At 47.2% G+C, this 12,545-nt stretch overlaps 1 protein-coding gene across 1 annotated transcript; it reads right to left on the bottom strand.

Moving 5' to 3' along the window:
* Positions 1-624: 624 nt before the first annotated feature.
* HEY2 (hes related family bHLH transcription factor with YRPW motif 2) lies at positions 625-12,053 on the bottom strand. The gene is made up of 5 exons (XM_065680950.1): positions 11,879-12,053; positions 10,683-10,761; positions 10,490-10,573; positions 7,755-7,836; positions 625-2,812 (listed from the first exon to the last, which is right to left on the bottom strand). Exons 1-5 carry the CDS (start codon positions 11,959-11,961, stop codon positions 2,130-2,132), a joined length of 1,011 nt encoding a protein of 336 aa, XP_065537022.1. The 5' UTR covers positions 11,962-12,053; the 3' UTR covers positions 625-2,129.
* Between the last annotated feature and the right edge of the window lie 492 nt (positions 12,054-12,545).

The following is a 12,545-nucleotide window of genomic DNA, read 5'->3' on the forward strand; positions in this document are numbered from 1 at the left end:
AGTCTCTGGCTGGCTGTAGGATGATCACCCTGTTTCTGTGGCTCAGTCTTGTCAGCTGCTCCTTGGGCATAATACTCTTTTATTGTCTTCGGGGCATGTAAGACTTTGTGCTTATCCTTAAGAACAGAGCTTTATAGGCCTTCTACAGATGGGCTTTGCAGACTGAGATGGAACAATTACAAACCCTTGCCTCAGTGAGAACCAGAAGACCAGAACTGGAAGTAAAAACTACCCGCTCTCAATCCAGATATTTAATGATGTCATTGGCTTACACTCTTCCCCTTCTAAATATGGGCTCATAGTGGGGATCTGAAGGAAAGCTGAACCTAGAAACTCACACCATTTTGGGGGCTCCCCAGGATGTGCAGATGGGTTTGCATCATTAAGCATACTGTCAATGCAGGACCAGTTTACAAGCCTGAAAACCAACGTTGCTTTACCAACTGCTTTTTTTCTGCCTATTTCAGAGCACACTGTATAAGACAGGCTTCGTGCCTGACCAAGGGGAGCAGCAGACAACCGAGCAGCTGACAGGCTTGTTACCAGTGGCAGAAACTAACTCTGAGTGCACAAGTATTCCTCAAGAGCAAACAAAAACTGCAAGAAATCATCCATAAAACGCAGTCAAAAAGGACTTCGTTTAATTAGTGATATGTAAAGGCTTTTGCATAGAAAAAGGTTAACAAAGTAATGCATAAAAGACCAACTAGGTACAGTATTTTTAAAACAAATATTTTAAAGTATATTTTGCATAATGTTTAACATTCTCAATGCTTATTGCTTTCTCCACACAGCAGAGAAATCAAGTGCATAATAATACATGCTGTGTTTTATTTTTATTATTTTTTAATTTTTTTTTTACATAAAATCTCTAGTTCTTGACTGGATGTATTAAAATACTTAGGTTATTTTAAGTCACTGTAATAAAAAATGAAAGCAAACCATTTTATGCAGCACTAGTTGTCTGGGTATTGACAAAATAATTTACTCACACCCCCCCTTAATACATTCATTTTGGTTTGGAATCAAACCCATGTTACAATGTTGGCGTGTTAATAGCCAGTTTTAAAACTGTCCCTACCATAAGTTCATTCATACCCAGAGTGATCGTTCTCCCAGAAGCTGATAGTGAAGAGGAATCTTCCACAGAATCAGCTAAATGTCCAAATACAGTTAAATAAGTGAATTTGAACTCTTAAGACACTGAGTCTCTTGTATTGGCATGAATCAACTGTATCCAAGTGTGCACAATTTAAATAGGTGTTTACTTCTGGGTGCATGACAAATTCACTGTGCAGATAGGAGCTAGCACCATATTTAAGCCATAAAAAAGGGTGCCTCAAGGCTCACAGGCAGTGCTGAAATGTTCATTAATCCCAGCACTGATAAGATAATTGCTTTTACCAATGCTATGCTAGATGTCACAATCTGGCAAGTCTGTACAAAGAAAGTGAACTAAGGAAGCGAGAACTAGGCCTGTCAAATCAAACATTCTTCCTCAGTAATCTTTTGGCTAAAAACCCCTCTCCCCTTCAAAAGCACGCACTTCCCTGGAGAGGTGTCCCAGTTCTGAAGCTGAATGCAGAATTTCACCTCTCTCCCATACCATTTCCATACCTGTGCAATGTTACTTGTTTTAGCAGAACACACATATATATATATATAATTTTTATTTATTATTTTTTTTCAACGTCAGGCACTTATTAAAGTCAAACTCTTTCTAGCCTGGGGAAGCCTGGTAGGTGCGATCCCTCACCGCTTTGCCAAAGAAGGATGCATAGCTGGAGAGTTATTAGCTCTAATGTCTACATATTTCTATGTATTCCCAGGAAACCTCTACATGCTGACATGATCACGCTGTTACGAAAGCCGCTGCTGCTCCCTCAAAATGGCTCCAGCAAACCAGAACGAGAAGAAGGTATCAGTCTGTGTCCTCTCCGATGCCTGAAGTGAGGATAGCTGTGCCATTCCTTGGCAGGCTCACCAGCACCCCCAGGCCCTTCGGGTGAGCAGGAAGGACACGCTGAGTCCTGAGGGCTCGCGTCTGGGAGTGTGTGGGCACACGGGGCTGTGTGTGCACGTGTGCTGATGGAGAGGAGGGAGCTAGACTGGGAAGGGAGACAGGGCACTTAAAAGGCTCCAACTTCAGTCCCCCAGGGTCGGTACGGTTTGGTGTTGCCCCCGCTGGCAGCCTGCTGAGGGCTGGCGGTGGCTGATACGGCCAACGGCGGGGTGATGGCTGTCGCTGCAGCCACCGCGGCGGCAGCTGCGCTGGGGGGGAGCATGGGGAAGGTGCCGGTGAAGGAGAGGGGGAAGCTCTGGGCAGCAGCCGTAGCTGCCGCTGCTGCAGCATGAACGGTGGCCGAGAGGGATAAGAGGGAGGTAGAGAGAGGAGGGACGCAGGGAGCGATGCTGGCAGCGGAGGGGACTCGGAGCGCGGCGTCGGCGTGGGCAAAGGTGGCCGTGAGCAGGGCAGAGCCGTGGGGGGGCACATCCGAGGAGAGTCTGCACGGGGCGGCATCGGAGGTGTGGAGTCCGTTGGGCTGCAGCAAAGCGGCAGGGAGGTGGTGGAAGGCAGCTGCCCAGTGGTGAGGGTGCAAGGGGTGGTGGTGGTGGTGGGCCATCGAGGAGGTCATGGCGGCGGCTTCCCTCTGAGAGGCACAGGTGCTCAGGTGAGACACGAGTCGAACGCGCAGGGGGTCGGACGTGTCGAGGCCTTCCACCGAACTCAGGTACCTCGCGACTTCTGTCAAGCACTCCCGGAAGCCAATGCTCATGAAATCCATGGCCAGGGAATGGGCATCAAAATAACCTGTGAGAGGAGGAGGGCAAAAGATGCACGGAATGTTGAGGCAGCTTCCTGGCTGACACTGGGTGACGCGGCTAACCTGGTCCTTGTGCGGCTGCCAGGTCTCCCACTTACGGGTTAAGATTTGCAACACAAAAAGTTTGTTCTCTGATCTGTAAATGATTTGTGCGGCCATCCCTGTAATGCAATAGGTTGCAGTTGTTTTTGCAGACAATATACAAATGAAAAGAATTAAGTCCATGAGTACTCATGATCCTTAAAAAGATACATGATGCCTCTCCTGAAATTCCTCAGCAAGCTGCTGCAGTGCTGCATTGATTCTGCACATGTGTGTGAAAGAGACGTTTATTCACACAAAGAAACAGGCTGAGGATCAGAGAGCTTGCATGTACTACTCTGCCTTGTCTTCCCTGCGCTGGCATTCATCCTAACGCTCTCAAACTATTTCTCGACATGGTGAGATAGTTGTTGTAACTGCTGCTGAGGTCCCATCTACTTCACAGAGTCATTAAGACAATATGACATACGGTGTTACTTAACTGCAAACTAAAAACATCTTGTCATGACTCTGCACACACACAATAAAAAGCTTTACTGAGAAAACGTTTTATGTAATGCCATTGCTAATTTGGAGATGGAAGACTGACAGTCATATGGCCCATGAGGTATTTCAACAAACAGCAACTGGAGCTCCACAGGCTTGGGACAAAAAAGCTTTTGGAAAAAAAAAAAAAATCCTTATTAAATGCACATGAAAAGATATTCCCTTTCTAAAAGGGTCTAGCATCAAATCTAGTCTGCAAGCTGCAGCTCTTCAACCACAAAAACCTATTCCAGTTTTTGGAATTTTCCTACTTCAGTTTAAAAGTACTCTCCTTGGGGGAAGAATGTCCATTCCATTCCCAAGCTGGTATGGGTTTTTTTCCCCTCTGTCAGTGAAAACTTTTGGGTATGCGTAACTACGATGTGTGCTAGTATATGAAGACTGAGTGCCCTTACTGCCGAGTAAAGTGGCAGCAATACCTGCTTTAGGCCTTGTACTCTCTGGCATGAAACATCTCTCTTTCTGAAAAATGCTAGCATCCTAGATGGTTTTTTTTTTCCACTGGTATCAACTTTCAAGCTAGAAAGGAGCGTTCCCGTTGCTGCACTCCTGCATTACAGAATTAACCTGGACACATTTATAGATGTCCCTCCCAATTCCCTGCTCACTGTACACCCCTTCTTGCCAAATTTTGGCAGCACTTTTGCTTCGATCCACCTTGCTCAGCTGAGGCTGTACAAAACCTAGGAGAAGCACTGGTTTTACCACCAGATTGGTGATCAGTGAGCATGAGGGCCTGAGGTCTCGTGTCAGCAAGCACTGATTCCTCCCAGCTTTTTTCCTGCTAAGCCCACTGTGACCAAGGGATCTGTGGCAACACCATGGCTGAGTGCACTCCTGAGAAACAAATGCCAGGCAGGGCAGCGGTAGCAAGCTAGCAGGGTACCTGCTCGGGTGCCAGCCAGCCTGGCGTGGGGACTGACTCCATGCTGGAGGCTCCAGGACCTCCGGCAGCTTCAGAGGGGCTGACATGCAGCCAAACCCGCCTCCCAGCTCTGGCCACAAGTCAGCCAGCCTGGGAGTCTTGGGAGCCGTGGCTCAAGCCAGGGCTTCCCAGCCTCCCTCCAGACCAGAGGAGACGTGGGGGATGTGGTTGCCACCAGCTTCTCTGGAGTCTCAGCTGCTGGCTCTGTGATGAGCTGCCCCAAAGCCCTGGTGATCCTGGCTCCTTCTCAGTCTCCGATGGTGGCTGAGACATGAAAACAGAGGGGAGATGAGAGCTGGGACTCCCAGGCTCCATTATGTTTTGATTTTGATGGTTATCTTTTCCAGGTTTCCCCTTTGCTGGCTTCCCTCTTCTCAGAGAGACTGAAAAATATTTTTTCTTGTTTGTTTCCAAAATCCAAGAACATCCTCCACCACCCCCCACGACACGGACATGCCAGCATTATGTAGTGAACGGGGTACGCCAGCTTTACTTGGGCTATCCTGGTAACCTACCTGCTCTGCGCACAGGACACAGGCTGTGTCGTTCCAGCTATATTAACCCATGTTGCTGACTCAGGTGTCAGTCACCCAAACTAAATTTGCAGTGAAGCTGCAATAAAACCACACCAATGTTTCAGCAAGCGACTCACTGTTGACAAATTACTCCTCCCCTGCACTCGCTTGCAGGGTCAGCAAAAATCCCTGGACCCAGGCCAAAACATAACTCAACACGAGCAGGAGACCATTGCCCACACCTGCATTAAGGCAGCAGAAACATGGATCCATGCAGGACCTCAAAGGCAGCGGCATGCCTGCCTGGAGAGCTCTGCAAAGCAGAGCAGAGACAGGAGCCACGTTGGGCTTTCTTCTGCCAAGCCCACCTCAGGCTCAGCGTGCTGAGCAGTGGCTGACTCAGTCAGCCCAGCTTGCCTAGCCCCAGGCATTCCCCATCGTGGGTGTCCTCCACTTCTCCATGAGGAGGAAGAGCTTTCCCCAGTTCCTCAATGCAGGGGACCATGAGGGCATCAGGACACATTTCCCCCTGCTGCAGTAACAGCTTTTGTCCATAGGAAAACTGCTGGAACTCATTTTTCTATTGACCCAAAAATGTTTCTGGCTCAGAAGATGAGTTACAAAGTAGAAATAACTACACTTGCAAATAAAACAAACTTCTGCCATAAAAACACCCTAAGAAATTGTATTTAAAGCTGTTACTTAGGCTGCAAAGTAAAACATTAAGCAAGCAGGAAATGCAGGCTTAAACTTTGCCCAGTACTAACTGGCAAACCTCTTTTTCTTAAAGTTTCTAAATCCACACAGTGAGAGATTACTCTTATCTCTGGGTCAGAAGGAGAAGATAAAGCTGTAGTATTTGTGAAGTGATTGGGGGTTATATGGATGTGCCACTCACTATGGACCATTGGGTGGATGGAAGGCAGCTCTGGGTATAAGCCAGAATCACCTCTCCCCAGCACTTCAATGCATCATCCCTCCCCACACTGGCCTCCAGTAGCCACAGGCACGCTGGTGTTAGCCAGGGCAGGGAGAGGCATGGCTGCGGTGGCAGACCAAGGAAGAGACCGCATTGACCTGTGACTGCTCACAAAATCCAGCTTGTCCTGCAGCAGCTGGATGCCGGGGCTCTGTTGACACCTCTTTCCACCCAGCAGCTCCCATCCCAGGCACTTTGTTCCCTGCCCCACTGGCTGGGCCACCTCACCTGACCTAATTATAAAATAATCCCCTACAAGTTTTTCTGGGGTAGGGACGCAGGTAAAGGGGGGTTCATACTAAATTAAGCCCCCGATCAGGTTCACCTCCTGGCCTCTCACTATCAGTGCAGACACTGGAGGGGTGGGAGCTGCTTCAGCTTTTCAGAGGAGCGCAAAGCAGGGTCAGGTTGGGTGGGTTAGCTGAGCTGCACGTTGCATGGGGAGGACAAAGCAGAACCATCGGTTCCCCCAGCAGCCGAACACTGTTCGCTCTGTGCATCAGGCGACACAGCTTGTGGAAAGCCAGCATGCCACCATGCAATTGAACATGGCACCACCACACACACACACAGAGGATCTGAATTAAAATTGCACAAGCACAATCAATTCTGGTGTTTCGTAACTTTCAAGAGTGCAGCTTTACCAACTAAACAGTGCTTTTTGAAAGACACTTTTAAGACATAAATATGAACTTCTTGTAATTTTGCACATTTTCTGAGGAACCAAGAGGCATGTCTGTTACATGAAGGGCAAAAAAATTCCTTTCACAGCTTATAGAACAAGTTACCTATGAATTTTAAGCTTAAATGGACTCCCAACAAAAGCCTCTTAACACCTAGAAAATAGGTACGTCAGCCTGGTGTCAATTTTCACAAACAACAGAATACCAGCCTTCAGCATGCTTTCCCATAACCATCTGTTGCTAAGCATGCGCCGATTTCGAGTTCTATAATCACTGCAAGGTACGGAGAGGAGCAGTAATTCAATCACGGGCTAAAAACTTTAATCAAAAAAGGAAGACAAAGAGCAACAGCAGCTTCTTTTCTAGCCTTTACCTATATAGCCAGTGGGTTCATGAAAAATCAGCTGGTTTCCATTACAGCAATTTGAACCATAATCACTGTCGATGGCACTGGACGTGGGACTGTGCTTACAGGAGGCCGGCAAGTTTTTCAGTCCAAGTAAGTTCCAAACCCATGACTACACAGAATACCTCGTGGGTGGCTGAAATCACTTGGCCTCCAGCCTCAGGACTGTCAGCTTGCACAAGCGAGGTGCGCTTGGCTCCCAGCAGTCGGCTGATCCAGTGGGTCAGCCAGTGCAGCCCCTGCGTCATGCCAGCACCCAAGGAGCTGCCCAGACCTCTGACACACAAATGCACCATACAAATGTGAACTCAAGAGTCTGCTTTATCAGGTACCTGGAGCTGCAGAGAGCAAGTCTGGGTTTTGTTCTGGGGAACAAGACAGTCTAACCTGGCATTTAAAAGTCTTTCCAGGGCAAAGAAAATACATAAACAACAATGAAAGTTCCTCTCCATCCACTTCCTTCGGTATAGCTGCTGGATAATGAGGTTTAGCATCGGTTTTGTGCTACACAATTGTTGCCACAAACCTCCTGTTTATGTTTGGTGTTTGTGTATTTGTTTTGTCTCCCTGTGCAGATTTCAGTGCTCTTTGGAAACCCTAAACAAATCTCTGACTGGGCTGCCTGTGAATGAAGCCTTTACTCCCACAGTGTTATGAAAGCAAACACAAGCCCAGGGTCAAGTGCTTCTTTTGTCCCAGTAGTTCTTTCCCACGAGTTCAATCCTGCCATTAGCATTGATTTCCACTCCTTTAATCTGGAAATGCAGCTCATCAAAGCACTTTTTTTGCTGAGATTTCCCCGAATATTAGAAAAGAAACCATGGGCTCCTTACCTTTACCTCCAGTTGCCTGCAGCATCTTCAGATGATCCACTGTCATTTGCAGTATTTCCGCTTTTTCTAATTTGGCAGATCCCTTTGAGATAAACAGACTCATATAAATAAAGACTTACAAGCACTAGAAACTTTAATTTGATATACTTTCCACTGAGCTCAGCCTTATGGTTTCAATTTCCCCTATCATTAGGACATTCTCAGCTTAATTCTTTCGTGAGCATCTGCCTCGCAGATCCTGTCTAAGGACTAATGCCGTCTCCTCTCTAGCTATACAAGCAGCAGCACGATTCTGCTTTATTAAGGCTATAGCTCAGGGTAGCTCTGGCCTTGAAGATAGTGTAGAGAGGACATCTTCATGAAATGAGATAAATAGATAACTTCCTGGGCTTTCTTTTAAACAACAGACAGAAACGAAGGGCTGGCAGGACAGGTCTGCACAGTTATCGATGAAGACCCTGGAGCAACATAACTTTTTTGTGCTTTTACCAGTAGGTGTCCCTGTGGGCACATACACCCCAAAGTATCCCTCTTCCTTAATAGCTTGTTAATTTTCGACATATCATTTGGCTGCTGACTATTCTATACTCATTCTCGACTGAAAAAACTAGTATTTTAAGTTAGCAAAAGGCCTAGTTTTGTGGGACATGAAGCTACATATTGTGAAAGAGTTCAGCTCCTCTGCCAGTAAAAGTCTTTTCTGCTAGTGAGGGTGGCTCACAGAGCTACAATAGGTGCTGGAAAATTACCAAATACAATTCAAAAGGTAGTATTAACATATTAATCTATAAATAAACCTATTTTGAATGGTAGCATTTCCTTCAATATCTGGAGAACACCCAGATGACTGAGTTTACCATGCAAATGTTATTCCAGTGCAAGAGACTGTCCCTTGGCATCAGCCAACACCAGGGCTGCACAAGCTGCAGTCACCAGCAGATCACATCCCACAAGCCAAATTTTTCTCTTATTTATCTACTCTGCAGCCTCAGACGTGCAGGTTAGGTAAGACTTATACCCTCCCCCTCTGCAGCCCCACTTCATCAAAGCTTTCTAATCTCTGAGAAGGATTCTGGAGCGCAGAGCTGTGATTTGATTTGGGGAAGGAAGGAGGGAAGCAGAAGCGAAACTAAACCTCCAACTTGGAAACTCCAGTGAGCTGAATGTCAAGGAGCTGGAAAAGGGCTGATGACTTTGCCCTTGGCATATTGCAGAAAAATGGTGGGGCTTTCTGAGCAAAATACAGCATGCACTCATTTTTACACTAAATTCTGTTTGATCTGCTTATTGCTTTTGGCGCTTTCCTCGTGCAAAGGTTGGTGCGAGTGTGAATTTTTGGTCAGAATTCCCCATTTACATGCAACTACATCCTGTAGTTTTCTCAGACTTCATCTTTTCCACAGACACAGTACAAGCTGTCTCAGTAAGAGTGACTAATAGCTAAAAACTGCATGGTGCTGGGTAATTTCCAAAGGCTCTGTAGGACTTGCTTTATAACGTTTGTGGTTTTCAAGAAGTAAACAATAAAATCGGACAAACAACCGTTGTCTCTTGACCCTGTTTATCTAGCTGAAGACACCTCTGTCATTGTTTTGCCAGAACCTCCACCAGGGCATGGTTACAACTATTAGTTACCAAAACAATATTGCAGGTGACAGGTGATGCTGTCATCATGATTACAATACTTCAGATTTCTCTATAACCAGGTTTTGTTCAGACCAAGGATGTAACAGACCTAATATGGTGCAGTACTTGCCACATAATTAACACTGACATTCAGTGCCTCACAATCCTGCTCTCAAATTCTACTTTCTGTTGTTTTATTTTACTATTACAAGGAGGTCAGGTTCTTTATTTTCAGTTGGGTCTTTTTATTGCAATGTAGTGTCAATTGCACATATCCATAGATCTTCAGATACATTCAAGAAAACAGGAATTTGAAGCAAATACATATTGAACCAAAACCCTAAAAAAAAAAAATAAAAATCAACGTGTGGAAAAGTAAATAAAAAATTTGAATGGCAGAAACAAAATGCTCTTTTTTTAAAGGACAAATTGTATTCTAAGCTTTCGGCCTGACGAAGGAGCTGAACCAAAGCTAGCTGGATCCTTACAGCCTTTGCACTGAATACTTTCTTACTGAATGTCTTTGAATGTATCACTGACTTCACGGTCCTATTCCCCTTCCTAATGCGCTGTTTCTACACAGTCACTCTAAAATACGAGTAATGCAGGTTGCTTGCTCCCTTTTCAGGAAACTGGGTTGATTACTTTGCAACTGAAATGATAGATTAAAAAATAAAGGATTCTTAAAGTAGGTGTGAAGCAGATTATATTTAAAGGTTTAGACAGAAGGCAAACTGACACCCAGGTTTGGGGGAATTGTGTTGGGTTTGTTGGTTGTTTTGTTTGGTTTTTGGTGGGGTTTTTTTCTTTTTTTTTTTAATATGGAATAAAGCACATTTTTAACAAACCACTACTGGAATGCACTGAAAGAACAGAGGCAACACAAACACAGTTACCCTTAAGGGGAAAACAAGCCAAAGAATGGAAATGTTTTTCAGCCTTATAATGAATTATATTTCTAATAGTTTTGCCACAACAAAGCATTTTATTGAAATGCCTGCTTTGTGCCAGATCAGGACACATACAATATTATTTTAATGACTTTTACAAGAGAACTAATATTGCCAGATGACATGCAGAATTTAAAAACAGGGAAAAAAAAGGCTTACTTGTTTTTCAAACGCAGTTGGCACAAGCCGCCTCAGCTCTGATAAACTGTTATTTATACGATCACGGCGCCTTTTCTCTATAATCTATTCCCAAAGAAAACCAAAACATGTTAAGTTTAGAAAAAATGTCGAAGGGCAAAATCAAAACATGCATGCAAATTGTCACACGGGAAAATCATTAAATGCAACGTACCCCTCTTCTTTTCTTTCTGGCCATAATCTGAGATGTTGTTGTGGGGGAATTTGATCGAATGACAGAACTATTACTTTGCCTGTGAAACAATAAAAGTATGTCAGGTGTTGCACAACTTGGCACTGATCTTTGAAGACACCTTAGGTCACTGTATTAGTTATGCATAGTCCTTCACCTGCTGTTTTCAGCGCTTAAAAGATGTGCTTTGCACTGCACAGTATTTTTAAAGAAAGACATTTAATTTTTGACAGCCCCAGAATATATTTTGAATGGACAGAACACCCTGTCAGCAATAAAGTCCCTTTCTGGAGAGAGGTCACTCTCCTGAGCAGCAGATTTCGTTTCCATTGCATACAAAGCCCTGCCTACCAAACACAGGCTGAAGAACCGAGTGCAAACCCACGTGAACCACCTCTATACGCTAACAGTGGTGGTAAGTACAGGTATCCGACACCACAACCTCTACCTGACCTGCTAGGTTTTGACATCCTGCCCATTGCTACTCGAGCCAGTAGATGCTCAAGTCAGATGCCCACCCCAATCTGCTGCATTGTCCCACATCAGGAGCAGAATTCAAGACCCACTTTTAAACCTACACCACCCACGAGCATGAAAAGGCTTTTATTTCATCATGTGTAAGCAAAAAAATCCGGTAGCTTTTAATACTGATCTGGACGAGACAGGGCTCCAGAGCATGTGCCCCTAAGTTGGCAAGGCCAGCTGTGAAGGCCAGCAGGGTCCTGCCGAGCTCCCAGCCATCCCCTCTTCGCGAATACCACGGCTCACCCTCGGCTTGCCGAAGTTACCATTCAGCTGCCGTGGCTCCCTGGTTACTTTCCACAGCTCGCTGCCTGCTGGCGCACATTCCCTTAGGTTGTCCGCCCTGCTCAGGAGCTATTTTGGAAAAGATCTGATTGAAAACGGCAAATTAAGCGGAGCTAATGAACTGCAGCCTGATGCCTCCCAAGCTACTTGAGTGCTCCGGGTTATTTCGAGGCTCGGGCAGCTACACCGCGGGGCAAACTCCCTGTTATCAAGAACCTTATCAATAAGCCGCTGGTTGACCTGGAGGAAGACACTACAGCCCCACCCCCTTTCACTCCCTCCGCCGGGGCGGCCAAGTTTCCCCCGCGCTCTACACCGGTCCTCACGGAGCCGGCGGCCCCGGAGGGAGGGGGTGTGTGCGTTCCACTTACCCTGAGTAGTTGTTCTCGCTCCCCACATCTATAGTCTCGTCCATGTCGCTGTCTGAGGTAGTTTCCTCGCAAGGTCGCTTCATCGTGGGCACAGGATGCGGCACAGCTTATAACCGGGGTGGGGGCAGTGATAAATAAATCCGGGGGGGGTCCGGTGCAGCAAGGCAAGGCAAGGCACGGCACGGCACGGCACGGCACGGCTCAACTCCACACCACACCACCAGCAGAGCAACCCCTTTCTGGAGCGCTTTCCCACGCCGCGGCACAGCCTCAAGCCCGACGGCCCGCCCCCGGCAAGACCCGCCCCGCCGGGGGTGACGGGCGGAGAGGGGGGGCCGCCCACCGCGGAGGCGCGGGCGGGCGGGCGGGCAGCCGCCGGCCCCGCGGGGGGCCTGGTCGCCCTCGACCCGCTCCAGGCGGGGAGCGGAGCGGTGCATTTGCCCCCGGCACGGGGCTGGGGGGAGGACAGGGCTCCCGGGCATCGCCGGTGCTCCCCTTCGGGGGACAAGTGACATCTGGCCCCTAGCCCTCCCATGTTGCCGGAGGGAGAAGGGAAGAAGCCCCGCCATCCCACCCAGCATTTAGCGGGGGCTTTGTGCTCCTGGCCTGTAAACTCCGAGCAGAACCAGCCCCCCCCCCGCCCCGTCCCGCAAAGCGCCGGCGGGCA

The sequence above is a fragment of the Lathamus discolor genome, chromosome 5 (genome assembly GCF_037157495.1).
Source record: "Lathamus discolor isolate bLatDis1 chromosome 5, bLatDis1.hap1, whole genome shotgun sequence".
NCBI classification, from domain to species: Eukaryota; Metazoa; Chordata; class Aves; order Psittaciformes; family Psittacidae; genus Lathamus; species Lathamus discolor.

Bases quoted from the DNA above. Each gene is read 5' to 3' on its own strand.
- HEY2 (XM_065680950.1), bottom strand. From the start codon at position 11,961: ATGAAGCGACCTTGCGAGGAAACTACCTCAGACAGCGACATGGACGAG. The intron at 10,574-10,682 runs GTACGTTGCATT...CTTTGGGAATAG, and splicing joins CCAGAAAGAAAAGAAGAGGG to ATTATAGAGAAAAGGCGCCG. The intron at 7,837-10,489 runs GTAAGCCTTTTT...TTTATCTCAAAG, and splicing joins CAACTGCGTTTGAAAAACAA to GGATCTGCCAAATTAGAAAA.